We start from the raw sequence: 20,262 nt of genomic DNA, 5'->3' as shown, positions 1-20,262 counted from the left end.
AAACATTTTTGTCTGAATAAGGATTATTTATAATAATGGACACTTTTTCTAGACCAATGCCTCCAAATTGTATACATCATACATTGCATATTTTGTATTTTATATTTCATGTTTGTTTTTTTATTTTATATTTTCCATGTTTTTACATTCATATTAACTAACAGAATATGTCTCAGACACCAAGCTTACCATCGCAAGCATTAGATACGTATCACCCGCACAATACTCGAGAAAAAAATAGATAAATAGATGCCAGAATAGAAAAGATCGAAGAGAACATGGCAAGACTACAGAAGGAATTAGAGGACAAAATGGCTCAGAACAGTCAAAGTACCCTGGAGTCCATCAAGAAAAGCCAGGAATCCTTAGTTGATCAAATCGTGGATAAGTTGTCTGGTTTACAACCACAAGCAAGTGCACCCGGAGTGGGTGCTTCTGAGGGTTTCTCCGACCCCACAAGTGGTTGTCTCATCCGGGATCTTACCCGGGCTGCAAGGTGACTCATCTGCCGCCAAAGAGAAAACTGTATCGGTGGCAAATTTACAGACTTCTGCTCTAAATCCTGACAGTTATCCGGATGACTGCCCTATCCCGGATTTTGACAAGGAGGATAAGGCAAAGAAAATGGAAGAGAATATCAGAATGCTCGAAGATCAGATGAAGATGGTCCAAGGAGACCATGATTATTATGGAGTAGATGCATTGGAGTTGAGCCTAGTCCCAGATTTGGGGCTTCCACCAAAGTTTAAAATCCTAGAGTTCGAGAAGTTCGACGGGAACATCTGCCCTTCAGCCCATATCACTATATTCTGTCATAAGATGACAGGATACGGGGGAAATGACCAACTCATGATCCATTGCTTTTAGGAGAGCTTGTCTCGTTCAGCTATCCGGTGGTACAACTTGCTTAGCCGAACTCATATCAAGACGTGGAAAGACTTAGCCAAGTCTTTCTTAGAGCAGTACAAGCATATCAATGATATAAGACCAGACCGAGTTATGCTGCAAAGCCTGGAGAAGAAGCATAACGAGAGTTTCCGACAGTACACACGGAGATGGAGGAATTTATCTGTGCAAGTGCATCCACCCTTGGATGAAAATGAAACTAGAAAGTTGTTTGTACAGACCCTGAAGGCACCTTACTTCGGGCACCTGGTGGAAATCACATCGGGAAGTTTCTCAGATCTGGTTATGGCTGGCAAAATGGTTGAACTGGCCATAAAGTAAGGAAAGATTGACGGAGGTGACTCCGGTAAAAAACCTCCCGTGAAGAACAAGGACCGCGAGATCAACAATGTCAATACCTACAATGCTAACAAAGGTGTTACGGTCTCGAGTTCAAAAACCACTGCATCTGTACCATCTGGTACTTCTAATTAAACCCAGAGAGAACCAAGGAGAGAAAGGGAAAGGGAGCAGTTCGATCCCATTCCCATGACATATAAAGAGTTATATCAACAACTCTTCGACACTCACGCAATATCACCCTATCCAATGGATCCGATAAAGCCCCCATATCCGAAATAGTTTGACGAAAACGCCCACTGTGAATATCATAGAGGTGTGCAAGGGCATTCAATTGAAAACTGTCTCGTATTCAAGAGGATTGTACAACGAATGCGAAACAAGAATTGGATCCATTTTAACTCTGGACCACCAAACGTCGCCCAGAATCCCTTTCCTAATCATCCAGAGACTGGAATCAACGCAATTACCACTGAGAATGGCAAGAGATTCAAAACTTGTGTTTCGAAAGTTAAAGCTCATTTGGCTTGGATACGAAGCCAAATGGTAAAAGCGGGGTTTCTTGCACCCCAATCACGTGTAATGAGGGTTGAAGATGGTAACCATTGTTGTTACCACAACGAAGAGGGGCATAATGTGCAAGAGTGCCCATAATTCATATCGATAGTCTAGCTCATGATGGAATGGAAAGAGCTGGAATTTTACGAAGAAATTCAGGATTCCCCGGAAGCAGACGTTTGCGCTATCGGAGAATCATCAGACAGGAGATTCAGTAGGGGTAGTCCTTTGATAATTACCCCTAAGGCAAATATGACAGTAACAACACCAGCCAAGGTGGTGATCACAACACCTCGGCCTTTCCAATACAAGGACAATCGACAGGTGTCATGGAAGTATGATTACCAGGTGAGCACTTCCAAAGGATATGATAACAAAGTGGGACAGAGACCACTTGAGCCTTTCAAAGAGGATGTACTAGCTGTCAATGAGCCTATAAAGGAGGAAGAAACTAAAGAATTCCTCAAGATCTTGAAGCACATCGAGTACAATATTGTAGAATAGCTCCACAACTTACCTACGCGTACTTCAATGCTAGCACTATTTTTAAACTCGGAGGCACACCGAGAAGCACTGTTGAAAGTCCTTAATCAAATGTTCGTGCCACAAGACATACCAGTCAACAAGATAGATCGACTGGTGAACAATATTCAAGCTGATAATCTCATCTCGTTTTCAGATGATGAGATTCCATCCGGAGGAAGAGGTCGAACTAAGGCATTACACATCACTACCTATTGTAAGGGACATGCCTTACTGAGTGTGTTGATCGATAATGGCTTGGCCATGAACATGATGTCTTTGGTGACATTAAAGAGGTTACCAATAGATACCTCTTACATGAGAGCCTGTTAAAACGTGGTTCGAGCATTTGACGGAACCAAAAGATAGGTAGTTAGTAAGATCGAGATACCGTTGACCATCGGACCAGCCACCTATGATGTTGAGTTCCTTCTGATGGATATCATGTCGTCCTATAGCTATCTTTTGGGAAGGCCATGGATTCATCAAGCATGTGAAGTACCCTCCACGCTGCACCAAAAAGTTAAATTTGTTATTAACAGGGCCTTAGTAATTATCAATGCTGAGGAAGATATCGTGGCAAGTGTGACCACGGAGGCCCCGTATATCGAAATAGATGAGGAAACGGTGAAATGCTCCTTCCGCTCCCTAGAGTTTGTGAATGTCACATTCATGGCAGAAGGAAGAAGAATCCCTAAGCCCCGACTTTTAAAGTGCACCAGAATAGAGATCATGTAGACTTTGGGAAGAGGCGCCAGGATCGGGATAGGTTTTGGGAAATATTTACAAGGAAATATTTGTCCAGTCCTTCATATTTCAAAATTAGACAAGTTTGGGTTAGGTTTTCAGCCCAGTTATCATAAAAGGAGGAAGTAAGTCTAGAAGAACTGGGATAGAAGGATAGCCAGGTTGATTGGAAATGAAATTCAATGGAAGCCTATGACCTTCCCGCCTCTTTACCATACATTCAAGTCAGGTGGTTATGTGTTCGAGACCACCTCATCCGATTTAGAAGCGGCTCTGGAAGATCTGAACATTAATGTCGTGACCACAGAAGATGTTGACAACGAAGACAGGTCCGGGATATGCTCCCTGCCACCTGGGTTTGTGCCTAACAGTTGGTTGGTGAAAGAGCTACATGTGGTTCACAAGAACCTTTCAGAGTAATATTCGAACTATCCTTATTTGCCTATACTCGGGGCAATAGGTGATCTTTTGTAAGGGTGAATAAACATTTGGTTTAATTTCAATAAAAGATGCATTTTTTTCCTATGTCCATGGCAAACAAATTTTATATCTTTTTGGATTCATTGTCTATTTTTTACATTTCAACAATTTATTTCCATTTTTCTTTCTAATTTGATTCTTGACTGTTCCGTGTGGGATATTTCCTCTCTCACACACATATATTCTTTGTTCCTTCAGAACCCCAGATAACGATAATGTAGGCATTGATGATCTTGATCCGAAAGTGGATTTTGAATCAGCCATTTGTCTCGGGGAATTTGATGAATGCGACATTGAAGAGGAGTGTAACTTGCCTACCGAATTATTGAGAATGGTAGAAAGAGAAGATAAGCAAATACTACTACATGAGGAGGTGATTGAAATCCTGAATTTGGGCACTGAAGATGACAGAAAGGAGTTAAAATCGGCACAACTCTCTCGGCTGAAGCAAGACAAAACCTGATAGTCTTACTTCAGGAGTATAGAGATGTGTTCGCCTGGTCATACCAAGACATGCCGGGACTAGACACAGATATGGTAGTACATAAACTGCCAATTAAGCCAGAGTGCAAACCCGTGCAACAGAAACTAAAAAGGATGCGACCAGAAATGCTCCTTAAGATCAAAGAAGAAGTTAAAAAGAAATTTGATGTCGGTTTTTTCAAATGGCCAAATATCCAAAGTTGGTGGCCAACGTAGTGCTAGTTCCGAAGAAAGATGGGAAGGTTCGCATGTGCATCGATTACCGGGACTTTAATAAGGCGAACCCTAAAGACAACTTTCCTCTGCCTCACATTGACACGTTGATAGACAATACAACCGGGAATGCTTTCTTTTCATTCATGGATGGATTTTCGGGATATAATCAAATCAAGATGCATACCGAAGACATGGAGAAGACCACGTTCGTTATGATGTGGGGAAATTTCTGCTACAAAGTAATTTCCTTCGGATTGAAGAATACAGGGGCAACATATCAGATAGCTATGGTGACCCTATTCCACAACACGATAAACAAAGAGATCAAAGTTTATGTCGATGGCATGATTGTCAAGGCACAAACCGAGGATGAACATGTCGAGAATCTGAGGAAACTCTTCCAGAGATTGAGGAAGTTACAACTGAGATTGAACCCTAGCAAGTATACCTTCGGGGTAACATCCGAGAAGCTATTAGGCTTCGTGTTCAGTAGAAAAGGTATCGAGGTCGATCCCGATAAAGTTAAGGCTATTCAAAGTCTATCTCCACCACGAACACAAAAAGAGGTTAGAGGTTTTCTGGGCAGACTGAACTACATAGCACGGTTCATATCTTAGTTAACTGACAAATGTGACCCCATCTTCTATCTTTTTTGAAAGAACAACCCTGGAACGTGGGACGAAAAATGCCAGAGTGCATTCGAGAAAGTAAATGAGTATTTGTCTCACTCTCCTGTCCTGATGTCCCCTATCCCGGGCAAACCTCTATTATTGTATCTTTCTATATTCAAGAACTCCATGGGGTGTGTCCTAGGTCAACATGATGAATCCGGGAAGAAAGAAAGAGCCATCTACTACTTAAGCAAGAAGTTCACCGATTGCGAGGTCAGATATCCTCCTATCGAGAAGGTTTGTTGTGCTTTAGTCTGGGCCACAAAAAGACTCCGATAATACATATTGTACCACACTACTTGGCTGATTTCCAAGTTAGATCCCCTAAAGTACATGATGGGTGTACCTGCTCTATCTGGAAGGTTAGCCCGATGGCAGATGCTCTTGTCTGAATTTGACATCGAGTACGTGAGCCAAAAAGTAATCAAAGGAAGTGCCATATCGGAGTTCTTGGCTAGTAGAACCGATGAGAATTATGAACCATTGGACTTTGATTTTCCAGATGAAGAATTGATGGCCATATCCTTAGAAGAAACAAGTACTTCAACGGACAATTCCTGGATAATGCATTTCAACGGTGGATCAAATGCATTAGGACATGGCATCGAGGCAATCCTGGTCTCTCCAGAAGGGAATCACTACTCATTTACCAGTAGACTGAACTTCGATTGCACCAATAACATGGCAGAGTATAAAGCCTGTGTCTTGGGAATCCAAGCTGCACTGGGGCAAAGCATAAAGACCTTGCGGATATACGGAGATTCAGCGTTAGTAATCTATCAGCTTCGCTGAGAATGGGAAACCAATGATACAAAGTTGATAGAATACCGGAGGCTAATACTGGATCTGCTTGAAGAATTCGATGAAGTCACCTTCCACTACGTGCCTAGAGAAGAAAATCAAATGGCTGACGCTTTAGCTACCTTGGCAGCCGCATTCAAGGCTGGCGGGGAGTCTGAAATGATGCCAATTAACATGCAGTCATATGAGTACCCGACTCATTGTTACCAAATTGAAGAAGTGAATGACACTAAGCCTTGGTACTACGACATTCTGCAGTATATTAAGCATCAGAGTTATCTAAAAGAAGACACCGAAACCGATAAGAGAACCCTTAGAAGGATGGCAGCTGGATACGTCCTTGACGGAGAGGACTTATATAAGAAGAGCTATAATCAAGTCCTACTAAGGTGCGTCGATGCTGAAGAGGCAAAAATGATAGTGGAAGAAGTACATGATGGAGTTTGTGGAGAACATGCAAATGGACATATGATGTCAAGACAAATAATGAGATGCATATACTTTTGGTCCACACTCAAAAGTGATTGCATCAACTATGCTAGAAGATGTCATAAATGTCAGATTTACGGACATAAAATCAACGTTCCACCTCATCAACTTCATGTAATGACGTCACTGTGGCCTTTCTTAGTGTGGGGCATGGACGTTATCGGGCAAATCTATCCAAAGGCTTCGAATAGTCACCGTTTCATTCACGTGGCAATTGATTACTTCCCAAAATGGGTAGAGGTTACATCAAATGCCAGTGTCACTCAGTCCACTATTTGCAAGTTTCTGAAAAAAGAGATTATATGTCGGTATGGTCTAGATGAAAGGATCATTACCGATAATGCTACAAACTTGAACAACAAGATGATGAATACTTTTTGTGAGTAGTTCAACATAAAGCATCACAATTCTACTACTTACAGACCAAAGATGAACGGAGCAGTAGAAGTAGCAAACAAAAACATTAAGAAGATAATGGAGAAAATGACTGAAACTTACAAAGACTGGCATGAGAAGTTGCCTTTTGCTTTGTTCTCTTATCGAACCTCGGTACGAACCTCGACTGGGGCAACTCCATTTTCACTAGCTTACGGAATGGAAGCAGTACTACCCATTGAAGTAGAGATTTCGTCACTCCGGGTCTTGACAGAGGTCAAACTGGATGATGCAGAATGGGTACAATCCAGATATGATCAGCTTAACCTGATAGATGAAAAAGAACTGAAAGTCATTCATCATGGTCAAATCTATCAGAAATGAATGATCCGAGCACATGATAAAAAGATACACCCTGGAATATTCCGCGAAGGAGATCTGGTACTAAAAAGAATTTGGCCAGTCCAGAAAGATTTTCGAGGAAAATAGACGCCAAATTGGGAAGGACCTTATGTTGTGAAAAATGCCTTCTTTGGAGGAGCCCTTGTCCTGACTGAAATGGACGGACCTGAACTGCCACATCCCATCAACTCAGATGCAGTCAAAAAGTACTTCTCTTAGGATGAAAACCTGAGAGGGCGTCCTAAGTTGAAAAAAGAAAAAAGAAAAAAGAAAAAAAGGAAAAAAATAAAAAAGAGAAAAACATTTAGGGTGAAAACCCGAAAAGGCACCCTAAATTGAAAAAAAAAAGAAAAAGAGAAAAAGAACAAGAACAAGAACAAGAGAAAAAATAAAAGAAAAATAAGGTGGGTTCAAGATGAACACCCGAAAAGGGCGTCTTGCAACCAAGGATGGGTCCAAGTTGAAAACCCGAAAGGGCGATTTGGATATCAGTTCAAGAAATCCAGACAGTGGAAGCATCCCGGCATCTGAATCTCCTACAAACTCAACAAGTCGGAGAAAGGTTGCACTCTCCAGAACGTTGTCACATTTTCAAAGATCTCTTGGCAAAGGTTGTGTTCAAAGTCACCTGACGGCTTTTCAGCTCAGAAGTGCCCACATTATCGAGATCTCATACTTCATCATGTATTCATTTTCCAAAATATTTGTCATGTATTATTTGTTCTTTTTCTTCCTTATGAATAAATACAATCTTTTTCTCTAAATCAATTCCTTTCGAGCATCTTGAATTGAACTTAAACTCAATGATTTATCTACTTATGCAAAAGATAATCGCATATTACTGTACAAAGATTCATTGAAAAGAACAGGTACCCAGAAGCCGATCAAGGCTCATGCACATACTTGAGATGGTCGAGAATCATTTCCCAAATCAAGAAACCAATAGAATATGCACATCAGATTTGAACATTTGATCAGTAATCAAAACTTCAAGATTTCAAAATCAAGAGTTAACAACGACAGGCCACCGGAGATCGAGATTTCTTTCCAGAGCCTAGAATAACATATGTTGCATATGCATTTTAGGCATACCTAAGAGCATTGTATCCATAACATCGCATATATGCATATCTTTGCAGGTTTTATCTAGAGCCAATTTCGACTTCGCAACGAAGGATATTGGACTCGAAACAACACGATTTGTTCAAGAGTAGATTTTAACTTCATGACGAATGATATCTAACTCAAAGACAAATTTCGCAATAAAAGGGTCATCCACAGTTTCAACTTCACGGCGAAGGGAATCGTCTCCACCCGCAACATACAATACTTGGATTTCAACTTTACGGCGAAGGATATTTAAGTCAAGGCTCAACTTCACGACGAGGGGGCCATTCGCGATTTCAACTCCACGACGGAGGATATCGTACTCACACATCCACGATTTCAACTCCACGATGGAGGATATCGTGCCATTTGTGGCTCAACTTCACGACGAATGGGCTTCCCAATTTCAGAGCCAATTTCAACTTCACAGCGAAGGATATTGGACCCAAGACAACACAAGCTCAACTTCACGACGAAGGGGCGGCTCCTTGTCAACAAAATTTCATTCAGTCAATTTCAATTTCACAACGAATGATATTAGACTCGAGACAGCACAAGATCAACTTCACAACGAAGGGGCGACTGACTGTCAACAAACAATTTTCCAGTTCCAGAACCAATTTCAACTTTACGATGGAGGATATTGGACTAGGAGCGATACAAATTACTTGGATTTCAACTTCACGATGAAGGATATCCAATTATCATGCTCAACTTCACGACGAAAGGGTCACCCGTAGTTTCAACTTCACGACGAAGGGAATCGTGCACACAAACAGCATCCATCTCTAGATTGGATTTCAACTTCACGACGAATGATATCTAACTCAAAGAATGAGTGGTTGTTAATAAACTTTCCAGCTTCAGAGTCAATTTCAACTTCACGGCGGAGGATATTGGCCTCGAAACAACGCAACCTACATTGGATTTAAACTTCACAACAAAGGATATCCATTTCCCAGACTCAACTTCACGACGAATGGGCCATACACAACTTCACAACGAAGGGTATCATACCCTAACAGATTGAGCCAACTTCACGACAAATGAGTCATCTGTAACACTACAACACCAAAGTCTTCAGGTCAAGTTTCACCTTCACGAAGAAGTATCTTGAGCCAGAAGATGATTCAGAGGCTACTCGTTAGGAGCTTTGAGTTCGATTTCAACTTCACGACGAAGGATATCGTGCTCAGAAGCTTCCAGTTCAACTTGACCTCACGACGAGGGAGTTATTTCATATTTAGACCGACAAGCCAACCAAATATCAGATTTCAACTCTATGACATAGGGCATCTGATAAGGACGAAATTTGTGTCTTTTAATCTTTGCTCTATTTTCGTTACACGATAATGAGAAAAGAGGGACAACTGAAGACACTGAATTTCGACCAATTGATATTTTATTATATAATATTGTGTTTTTTATTATAAACTATATTATATAATAATATTTTATTAATTTGGGTTTTATTTCACAGTCCCCAAGTTACAAAACCCAACAGGTGGCCCAGCACCAGGCCCAAACCCACGTGTAGATCAGCTCCCAAGCCAAACCTAGGGTTTCCAGAAACCCTAGCGCCGCATGCCCATCCCTCGTTCCAGTGCCGTTTCTCACCGATCAAGTTCCCTCGCACAACATGCCTCCCACAGCCGGTTTTCTCGGCGTCGTGACCACATGGAACACAAACAAATAACAGATCAGAGTCGTGGACTCATCAAACGTCAACCAAACTGAGTTTTACTCGGATTAAAATCTAAAAATAGGGCATCTTTTGTATTATAAATAGAGAGCACATACACGGTTGTAGGAACATGGGGAGTACACAGAGATTACCACGAACACACACACAAGTTCACAATAGCAAATACAAAGAGTGTCCGAACACTTGTAGAGCATTTCGAAACAAGAAATAAAAACGAGGTATTTTTTTTACCTTTTCATTCGTGTAGTTGGCTTGCATGTTTATATTCTTGTTTGTTTCAATCTGAACGCCGATGAACAGGGTAGATCTACCCCGAGGCTCTTTCTTTTTCTAAAAATTTTTTGATTTAAAAATAAAGGGTAAAAAAGGCTATATATATATTTTTTTTAAAAATCATTTTTTGGAGTTTTGTCGTCGATAAACAAGGTGGCCGAAGGCCAATTTTCTAGAAACAATGGTATGTGTTCTTCCTTGGGGAAGAACAGGCGAGAGAAAGTTAAAAAACGAGGTGGGGGATTTGATTTAAAATGAATGAAATGAATTGGTAAAAGGGAAGTGTTTGAGTTTTATACGTGACCCATAGATCTAATTTAACCCGCGTGTTGACCCGACCCATTCTTCTGACCCGCGTGTTTTCCTTTAAAAATGGGGTAATCTCAGTTTTGGTCCCCCTAATTTTTAAACCATGCAATTTGAACCCCGATTTCGTTCTAATTTGGTCACGCAATTCGTTTTTTTTTCAATTAAGCCCCCTACTGAAATCAATTACTCTAATTTTATTTATTTATTTACTTTTTTTATTATTTAATTTCGTTTTATTATATATTCTTTTATTATTACTATTATGGTATTAGATATGAATATATATATATATATATCATTCTTATTATCGTTTTTTCATTTTTTTTTTCATTTACTTACTATTATTATTATTTTTAGTATTTCTTTTTTTTACTATTATCATTCTTATTCATCATTTATTATTTTATTCCTAATATATTTTCTATAATATTTTACATATTTACATATATATTTTTTATTTTTTTTATTTTGTTATTATTATATGTATATTATTTTTATTTTTCTATCCTATGTGTCAATATGTATATATTATGATTATTAGTTTTATTCATTTTATTTATTGCATTAATTTTTTTACCTTTACTTTATTTTTTTATTTCATTGGGTTTCTTTATTTATATTACTTTTTATTTTTTTCATTCGTTTTTTTATTAATTATTTTCACTTTTTTTCCTAACACATTCTTTGACTTTTGAAGGGTACGTTTTCAATCAATCAGATGTAAGTAATCAGGATCGTTATTTTACCTTTTAGGTTAAACTTTCAATTTTTTTAATTAAAGACAACTGGAAATTACATAGTACCGAAAGGGCAGTTCAAGGGTGCTAACCCTTCATTGACTGTAACCGACTCTCGAATCGGACACATCACTGGTAAGACACAGATCAGGTAAGAGGTTACATTGAAATTCGAAGCTGGATTTCAGGCCGAAAACGGAATAGCATCATGGATAACATTCAAAGGCTCCACTGAGGCATTGAAATTTACACTGGCAGGTGGAACAAAAGAATGTTGATGATCAAATGCTTCTAATTAATCGAAAAACCTATAATTCTTCCCATTCGATTTCCCAAACCGACCTTCTTTGGTTCTCCTATGGTACTTGTAGATATTCTCAAACTTGTCCTTACATTTCTTGGCACTTCTAATAAATCCCAGCTCAGCCATTTTCCTAAGAAAAAAATTCTCAATGTTGCACCTGAATATTAATTACTTTAACTTGGTAAATTAATGTAATAAATGGGGTTTAACTAACTATAAGTATCAAAGATTGTTAAGATTAGTGAACTTAACAGTGAAATTAAAACAAAATAGTATTTAAAAAAGCACTTTTTAAAAATCTATATTTTTTATGGCGTTTTTCCCAAAAAATCATCTTTTTAATTTAATATTTTCGATCAGGCACCGGTCAGACTATATTTTCCGATCTAACACCCTTTGCAGTAAGGCGTGCCCCCTGAACCGCACTATACGCTGAGTTGGTACCATGTGGGGTAAGGCGCCCCCCCTGAGGAGCGCCTTATGCTGACATGGATACACGTGTGAACGGGCGAGGGTAGGTTGGTAATTAAGGGTATGGTGCGGTGCAGGGGCCGCACCTTACCTGTGATTCTGACATGCGTCAGAAAGGCGCGGGCCCTGCCCCACACTATACCCTTAATTACCAAATTACCCCCTCCCGTTCACACCCATCCCTCCCTATAAATATCCCAATTCTCAATCACTTTCATCACACCAAATCCTCTCAACTTCTCTCAAATACTCTTATATTCTATTATTAAGGTATATTTTATTATATTTAGTTTTTTTAGTAATTTATTTAATTATTTTAATTTATAAATATTTTATTTAATTAATTTTTTTTGCAGACATAAAATGAAAGGCGGTCTACTTTGGTTGGATGAAAATCATATATCTCGACACTTTGCTGATACGGTAACATTTTAACATTTTAATTTAATTAATTAATTTATTTAATGCATGATTATTAGTTTAAAAATTAATTTGTGTAATTATTTGTTTTTTAGGAGAGAGACCGTATATTAGATCCTTTTATTAGGAACCTTAAGTTAGTTATACCTACTTGTGTAATGTCGTATTTAGTAGAGGCTGGATTTGGTCACCTAGGTAGATATCAGGGTCACTGTAAGATAGAATCAGACCTTATTTCTGCCTTAGTAGAGCAGTGGAAGCCAGAGACCCACACATTCCATCTTCCGTGCGGAGAGTGCACGATCACGCTTGAGGATGTTTCTATGCACCTGGGGCTTTCGGTGGATAGAGGTGTGATATCAGGGATAACTTCCGGTTCTTGGACTACTTTGTGTCGGGTTAGTCTAGGACGTGTCCCAGAAAATTTTAACGGTGGACGGATACCGTTAAATTGGTTGATGCCAATTTTCGAGAGTTGAGCAAGGACGCGTCTGACGATGAAGTTAAACAGTATGCACGGGCATGCATAATGCAGCTGATAGGAGGGTTGCTGATGCCGGACAAATCGTGCAACCAAGTTCACTGTATGTGTTTGCAACATCTTGGCGACTTTTATCTGTTCGGATCACTCAGTTGGGGCTCGGTAGTTTTGGCTTGCATGTACAGAGAGATGTGTCGAGCCATTGACTACAGGCGTAATGCTATCGGCGGATGTCTCCTGCTACTGTAGTCTTGGGCATGGTATCGATTGCCCTTTTTATGTCCCGTTGTCAAGACCCAATCGTATTTCCGCTACTCCTGAGGTAATTATAAAACTGATTTTGTATATTAATAATTTTATACAGTGAATAAGTGTTGAAAACTTTTTGATATTTCGATATAACAAATTAAGTTAAATGAATTTTAAGATTTTCCAAAATGATCTTCTAAGTATATTCGATATAATTATTCGAATATCAAAACATTACTCCAAATATTTCAAAAATCATTTTTTAATCCTTACTTAAGTGTAAAATTAAGTTTTAATCTTAAAACAATTTCAAAATAATCTTTCAAAGTATTTCGAACCATTTCAAAGTCAAAAATTCCAGATTGCTCAGAGGGAATCGATTCCCCCCAAGGGGGTACCGATTCCCCCCTGAATGGTTTGGCTCCGAGATTTCCAGAATGCTCGGAGGGAACCGATTCCCCCATAGGGGGTACCGATTCTCCCCTGTTCAATGGTCGAAATATTTGAATTTTACACTTAGGGAACCGATTCCCCATAGGGGGTACCGATTCCCCCCCACGCTCCAAACTGTTTTATTAATTGTTTTCACACTAAAACGGCTATATGATCTTCACTAATCATCCCCAACGTTCAGAAGTGATTCAAGGTGTATTTAAACAAGTTCTGAAGCCCTTGATCAACAAGAAATCATAGAGAAACAAGAGAGAAAGCATCAAACACCAAGTTTGTGCAAATCAAGCCAATTTTCCTTTCAATATTCATTTTGCTTTCAAGAACACCATTTGTGCTCATTTGTAATTATCTTTGAGTGTTCTTTTCTTGTTCTAGAATTGTGCAAACATCTTACCTTGTGAGGTTTTCCTTGTAATTTTGCAAATTTGTAATCTTCTCTTTGGTAAAAGAGTATTCTCAAGAATTGGGGTATATTCTTGAGGGTGTTGTAAGGTTATCTCTTTGGCCTCAAAAGAAAGAACAAATTAGTGAATTTGTTGGAAAATCCTTAGTGTGGATAGCTAAGGTAGTGGACGTAGACTTTGATTGAGAAAGTCGAACCACTCTAAATCGTTGTGCAAATCTTTTCAATTTTCTACAAAAGCTTCCACCGGATTTTTAATTGCCAATTCACCCCCCTCTTGGCTAATTCCGTCAATCGATTAACTCAACAATAAGAAATTATTTTTCTTGAATAGGTGGTCTACTGATAGGAAAAATCATCAGGAGCTACCTGATGATTTATAAAAAATTAGGGTGTTAATCGATCAGAAGACTGACACACAAGTATGAATTTTAATGTTTAAAAATCAATTTTAGATTATAGTTATATAATTAGATAAATATTTTGATAAAAAATTATAGATATTTGTTTTAGTTTGAATGGGTGCCATATTCTACTAATGATGTGAGGGCGGTGATCCCACCTGAGTTGAGGGGCCCATCAGATGTTTGGATGGCGATGATCCCCTTGATTTGTTATGCGACCGTCGGGTGACACTCCACTGATCGCGTGCTCCGATAATTTGGTTGTTTTCAACCAATTCCGGAAGCACCTCGCAATATGGACGAGTTGCATAGCACAGATAGATGCGGCAAGAAAGATACAGATTGGCTGGTAAGGCATCATGCGTGGGTCGTGTTGTGGGAGGATCGACATCGTCGCCTTCCCCATAGAGAGCCCATTTTACTTGACCTCTTGATGGTTGCTGACGGTTATTACGAGTGGTTCAACAGTAACGGCAAACCGTTTCTGCTTCCCGAGGATGCACGAGGGCAGACCTTCTCGCGACGTCGACATAGACGTTCACCGACACAGTACCATCGTCCCCCGACTAGTGCACGGAGAGCAGGGGCATCCGGTTCATCCTCAGCTGCACCAGCAGGACCTTCACAGCAGCCACCGTATCCAGCGACTTACATACCGCATCCATTATGTTGGATCTATGTTTGTAGATCTGACTTGGGGTTTATATGTTGGATATTTAGCGGGCTCAGCCTCATCACCCATGGCCGCAGCATAGACACCTCCTGTACAGCTTTCACACTCAGCGATGTCTGGGTTTTATGAGTTTTCCCAGTTTTCGCAGGCCAGTGGGATAGTCAGTCATACACCTCCAAGGTCCTTATTCTATGGAGGTGCTTCATCGTCATCAGCTCCTCATCAATATAATGTACCTACTCAGGACGACGACGACGACGACGACGATGATGATGATGGTGGTGATGATGATGACAGCGAGGAGTCACAACCAGTGATCCGAAGAAATCCTCCTCGAGACTGACAGCCACCGCCCTGCGGAACACATTCGCGTCGCAGGCATCGATAGATTTTGTTTTTTTTATTATATTTGTATTTAGTTTATTAGACTTTTTAATTGTAATTTTTTATTATTTCTCATTTAATTCTTACTTTATTTTGTTAAATTTGTTTGACTTTTTTTAATGTATTTCAATTAATTTTGTTTATTACCATTTAATATCAGTTATTGTACTTTGGTTATCATTTACCATTTAATACTTATTGTAAGTTTGTTGTATTTAAAATTATTTTGAAATACCAAATTATTCGATAACTTTCTTAAGTTTGTCACTTGTTATCTCTTTTATTATAATCACATATAACGCAAACGTCCAATCTTGTATTATTGTATCGTTTTTTAATCTTCATCAGCGATTATCGAATGACATTAACTTGAAGTAAATTCAAATCAAAGTACAAGAATTATTATTTGATAAACAAATACATCATTTCCTCATCAATTGTTACTTGATGGCAACAGAAGTGGATATGTTTTTATAGTGTGTCCTGGGTTTCTACAATGCCCACATCTTCTGTCTTGTCTAGATCTTTCTCGAATATCCATATCTCAATGAATTCGATTGGATTTTGGACGACCACGCTCCCTCAATAAACTCGGATTTGGTACAATCGGAAGCCAATCTTAAACCTCATCAGGGTCTTTGTCATTACCTATGGGGGGAAACTCAAATTCATATACCTTAAAAACTTCAGATAGTAGGTATACGAGATCCACAAAATGGTTATAGTCTTGACGTGTATGCGAGCTAGCTGCTATCACATGAGAGCATGGATACTTAAGAGCTTGAAAAAACCTGCAGTCGCACGTTCTGTCCCTTAGATTTACTCTTAACGACACATCTTCAATCTATTGAAGAGGTCGCAGTAACTCTGTGACACAAAACATTTCATGCCTTATAGAGAAGCTTGTTACAGAGATTCCATTTGATGCAGAAATTTTTTTCTGTAGATATACAACTAATCTAGGGTGATAGACATGGCCGCCTTGCATCCATGTTTGAGCTTGTCCCTCGAGCTTCGCAAAAAGCACCCCAAACGAAAATATGTAGTCTTTACCAAAGCCGCTACTGGTAAGTGATGTGCACCCTTTAAAGTTGAATTGATTGCCTCTGCCAAGTTGGTCGTCATATGCCCATATCGATATCCACCATCATATACGTTCGTCCACATTTCTTTATCGATGAGGCTGATGTAATCGTATCCTTCATCGTTCTTTGCCCGTAAATCTTGAAGCATTGATTCAAACGTTCGAGGAAGTAGTTCATAACCTGATCAAAAAATGTATAACTTACTAGCTTGCTTTCTTTGCAAAATTAAAACGATCGAAAGAAAACAAACTACATCAGTTTCACGTACCCATACGCACAATTAATTGACGCTCATCATTCTTCTTGTACCTTCCATGGTAGTTCGCAGGATTGTGTCGGAGACAATACCTATGTTGGACAAGGGGTGGTTGCCACATTGGACCCAAAGACTCCATTGCTGCTTTGATCCCAGCTCTGGGATCTGAAATGACACAGATGTTTTCCCTCGTGATAACACGTGCACGTAAATTTTGGAGAAAAAAGCCCAAGAGTTTGTATCTTCTCCTTCAACAAGAGCAAAAGCAACTGGAAGAATGTTGCGATTGTCATCTTGGACAACTGTCAATAATAAAACTTGCTTGAATTTTCCATACAAGAAAGTCCCGTCGATCTGGACCACAGGCTTGCAGTATTTGACAGCATTAACGCACTGTGGGTAAGTCCAAAAAACCTGGTAGAATTGACATCGATCGCAGAGAACTCAATCATTATGGTATGCATAGGAGGTTTCGAAGTCCACAATTGTCCCATGATTCAACCTCTGCACCAGCCTAAACCAGACTGGAAGTTCGTTGTAAGATGTATCTCATTCGCCATGAAGTTTTACAATGGCATTTTGTTTTGCCAACCAAGCTTTTTTATAGGAGACAGTGTACCCATACTGCGATTGTATAGCTGAAATCAACACTTCAACAGCTATATGAGAGCTTGCTTTTACCATGGGCATGATGGCTTGACATATCACTTCAGAGTCCAAGTTGGGATGATCTAGGTTGACCCTTCCAGCACAATATGTGTATGGACCGTTGTATACTGTTAGTTCTCATCTGTTGTTTTTCCTCTTCCTCTTCGATACACGAACCATCCAACTGCATCCGTTTTCGCGTCGGGCACGGTAGCATATATATTTTTCGGTCGTGGAGCGGTCGACTCTGGACTGAACAGAATTACGGATATTGTAATTTTTGATAGCCATCATCGCTTCTTCCTTGCTTGAAAACTCCATGTCTAAAGATAACTCGCCATTATTTATTAATGAGTAATATCCATAATCACCGAGATGAGGCATGTCCGTAAATTCTGGCCCGTACATTGCATCATAATCAGCTTCATACATGTGTGTTGGAGAGTCAGTTTGTGCCACATTTACTGGAACTTCATCTACATCATCATCACCACCGGAGTTGAATTGTGGTGATTCTGGATGAATGAATAGTCCAGTCTCAGCACCATCCACACCAGGCTCACGAATCGATTCTTCATGTGGAGATGATGGTTCCTCTATGCTCTCCACATTTAGGTCGAAGAACCTACTACTGGCACGTCTTCCCCTTGAACTAGAAGGCATATCTGGATTGAGATCGAAAAAACTCGCAGTCGAATGCCTCCCCCTAGAGCTTGAAGACATCGTGTCAAATGAAAACTGCACAAATTGTTGCGTCGATGGCATCTCCATATTAAGGTCAAAAAAATTTGCAGACGAATGCCTTCTCATCAAACTGGACGTGATGTTGCCATACGGATTGTTCGTGGACCCACCTCGGTACATATCGTAAGGAGTTATGGATGAATGTCTCCCCATTGAAGTTGATGTGTCAGCACCATGATGTGGATTTCCCATTATGGCATTAAAATCATTACACATTACTGTAGTCGGGCTGTCAACTTGATCAACTTGTTCAGCCAGCCCATAGTGTGAACTTAATGGCTGACCCCGAACAGCACGCACTTGAACAAACTTTGCATACATCTCAATATCGCCGTCTGAATAATTACTTTGAGAATCAGCCATCATTTCAACATCATAATTGTTCAATAGTTCGAACGCTGTATAAATTAATGGCAACAATGATGTTGGAAATCTATACTGCAACGACGAGATTCTTCTACTACTTCCAACATGAACCTTCCTCGAAATCTTCGTTATCAGCTCCTCAAGAGTTATGTTTCTCTTAAATGATATTTTATCACGCTCATTTGATACGAATACAACGTCAGTTTCATCTTCTCGAATTTCTCCATCATAATAAACAATAGTTGAAAGTTGCGTCATTCTTAGAGTTTAAAAGTACAACAATATTATGTCTGTAAAAAACTGAAACAAACCTGATTAAATAAATAATATATGACCAAAAATATAACAGAATAATTTTTTTACACATAAACGTAAATAATTTAAATAATTTAATTTTATATTATTACATGCACTGCAAAAATATTTCGATGTATGCTCCCACTTTCTAATTCTACAAACACATAAATTAATTGAAAACAATTAGTATAATATTTTTTCAAATAATCATATATAACTATAAAATAAATATTATAACAAAATTACCTTATAACGAAAGATCGAGCAAACTTCTGAATCAAATATAAGATGATTGTCGGATGTTATTTACTTATTCAAAGGATTGTTGGTGAGAGAGTTTACGGGAGACGGCTATTTATAACCGAGAGAGAATGCCTTAAAGTCGGATCGCGCCTTGCATGATGCATGTTTGATAATTGAGATAATTGAATAGCGCGACCTTTGCCCCGCATTATATCTTACGTGGCGTAAGGCGCGACTCCTGTCCCGCGCCATACACACGTGTATCCATGTTAGCATAAGGCGTGCCTTAGGAGGCGCGCCTTACCCCACGTAGTGCCAAATCAACGTATAGCGCGGTACAAGAGGCACACCTTACTGCAAAGGGTGTTAGATCAAAAAATATAATCTGACCGGTGTTTGATCAGAAATATTAAATTAAAAATATGATTTTTCAGGGAAAACACCATTTTTTACTGCATTTACATATAAGTGATTTTAAAACAGTATAATTAAACTAGAAAGAATTCAATATCTCAACAGAAGTAAACCCCAAATGTTTCCCATTTTCTCTGTTTAGAACCCTACATTTCCCAATTGATTTTCTCGAGAAACAAACAAACAAACATAGTTCGGGGGGGGGGGGGGAACAAGTAAAGCAAACCTGGAAACATCTTCCCAGAGAGGAGCCTTGACACCGGAGTCTCTAAAAGCAACGTCCATTTCATCTTCAACAAAGCTAAAGTCTCTTGCCTCGGCCAACGGTTCCCTGAAGAAAAGTTCCGTTCACTCTCTTCATTTTTCACCTTAGCTTCCTCTTCATTCTCTAAGCTGACGTTGTTGACGACACTATTATTTTCCGGTGAACTTGAATTTTCCATCATCACTACAAAAACAACACTCCAGTAAATTAGTTTACAGTCCTAAAAGCCAAATATCTGAAATTTTAATTGGGTTTTTCTTGAAGGTGTAGAAAAATGTAAATATTTTTAGTTTTAAGGGATGGGTTTTTCTTTTTATTCTTTTTAAGGTAAAGTTTTCATATTTTTTCCATGATAATTCTATCATTTAATTGGGCTAAGTAGGTAAGAAATTAGAGGTGAGTTAGGGTTTTTTTCCCCTATAGAAAAAAGATAAATATAAGACGAGGAGAGTTGTGTGGGGCTGAAACCAAGCTGATATTCTAATTTAATAATATTTTTATAGTATTTTTAATACAAATTGATTATTTTATTTTATTTTTAATTATATTTAATATATCTCTTAATATTTACCAATTACTTTA

General features: G+C 39.0%; 1 protein-coding gene across 1 annotated transcript; it reads right to left on the bottom strand.

The window, feature by feature from the left end:
• Nucleotides 1-11,280: 11,280 nt before the first annotated feature.
• LOC120144643 lies at nucleotides 11,281-20,023 on the bottom strand. Its single transcript, XM_039158672.1, has 2 exons — nucleotides 19,642-20,023; nucleotides 11,281-11,554 (listed from the first exon to the last, which is right to left on the bottom strand). Exons 1-2 carry the CDS (start codon nucleotides 19,859-19,861, stop codon nucleotides 11,412-11,414), a joined length of 363 nt encoding a protein of 120 aa, XP_039014603.1. The 5' UTR covers nucleotides 19,862-20,023; the 3' UTR covers nucleotides 11,281-11,411.
• Nucleotides 20,024-20,262: the final 239 nt, after the last annotated feature.

This window comes from Hibiscus syriacus, unplaced genomic scaffold (genome assembly GCF_006381635.1).
Source record: "Hibiscus syriacus cultivar Baekdansim isolate YM2019G1 unplaced genomic scaffold, ASM638163v2 tig00110890_pilon, whole genome shotgun sequence".
NCBI classification, from domain to species: Eukaryota; Viridiplantae; Streptophyta; class Magnoliopsida; order Malvales; family Malvaceae; genus Hibiscus; species Hibiscus syriacus.
This window is presented reverse-complemented; position numbering and strand designations above follow the sequence as displayed.

Coding starts and splice junctions, on each gene's coding strand:
- LOC120144643 (XM_039158672.1), bottom strand. CDS start 19,861: ATGATGGAAAATTCAAGTTCACCGGAAAATAATAGTGTCGTCAACAAC. Junction 11,555..19,641: donor CTCTGGGAAGATGTTTCCAG/GTTTGCTTTACT, acceptor TTTTTTTCTTAG/GAAAATGGCTGAGCTGGGAT.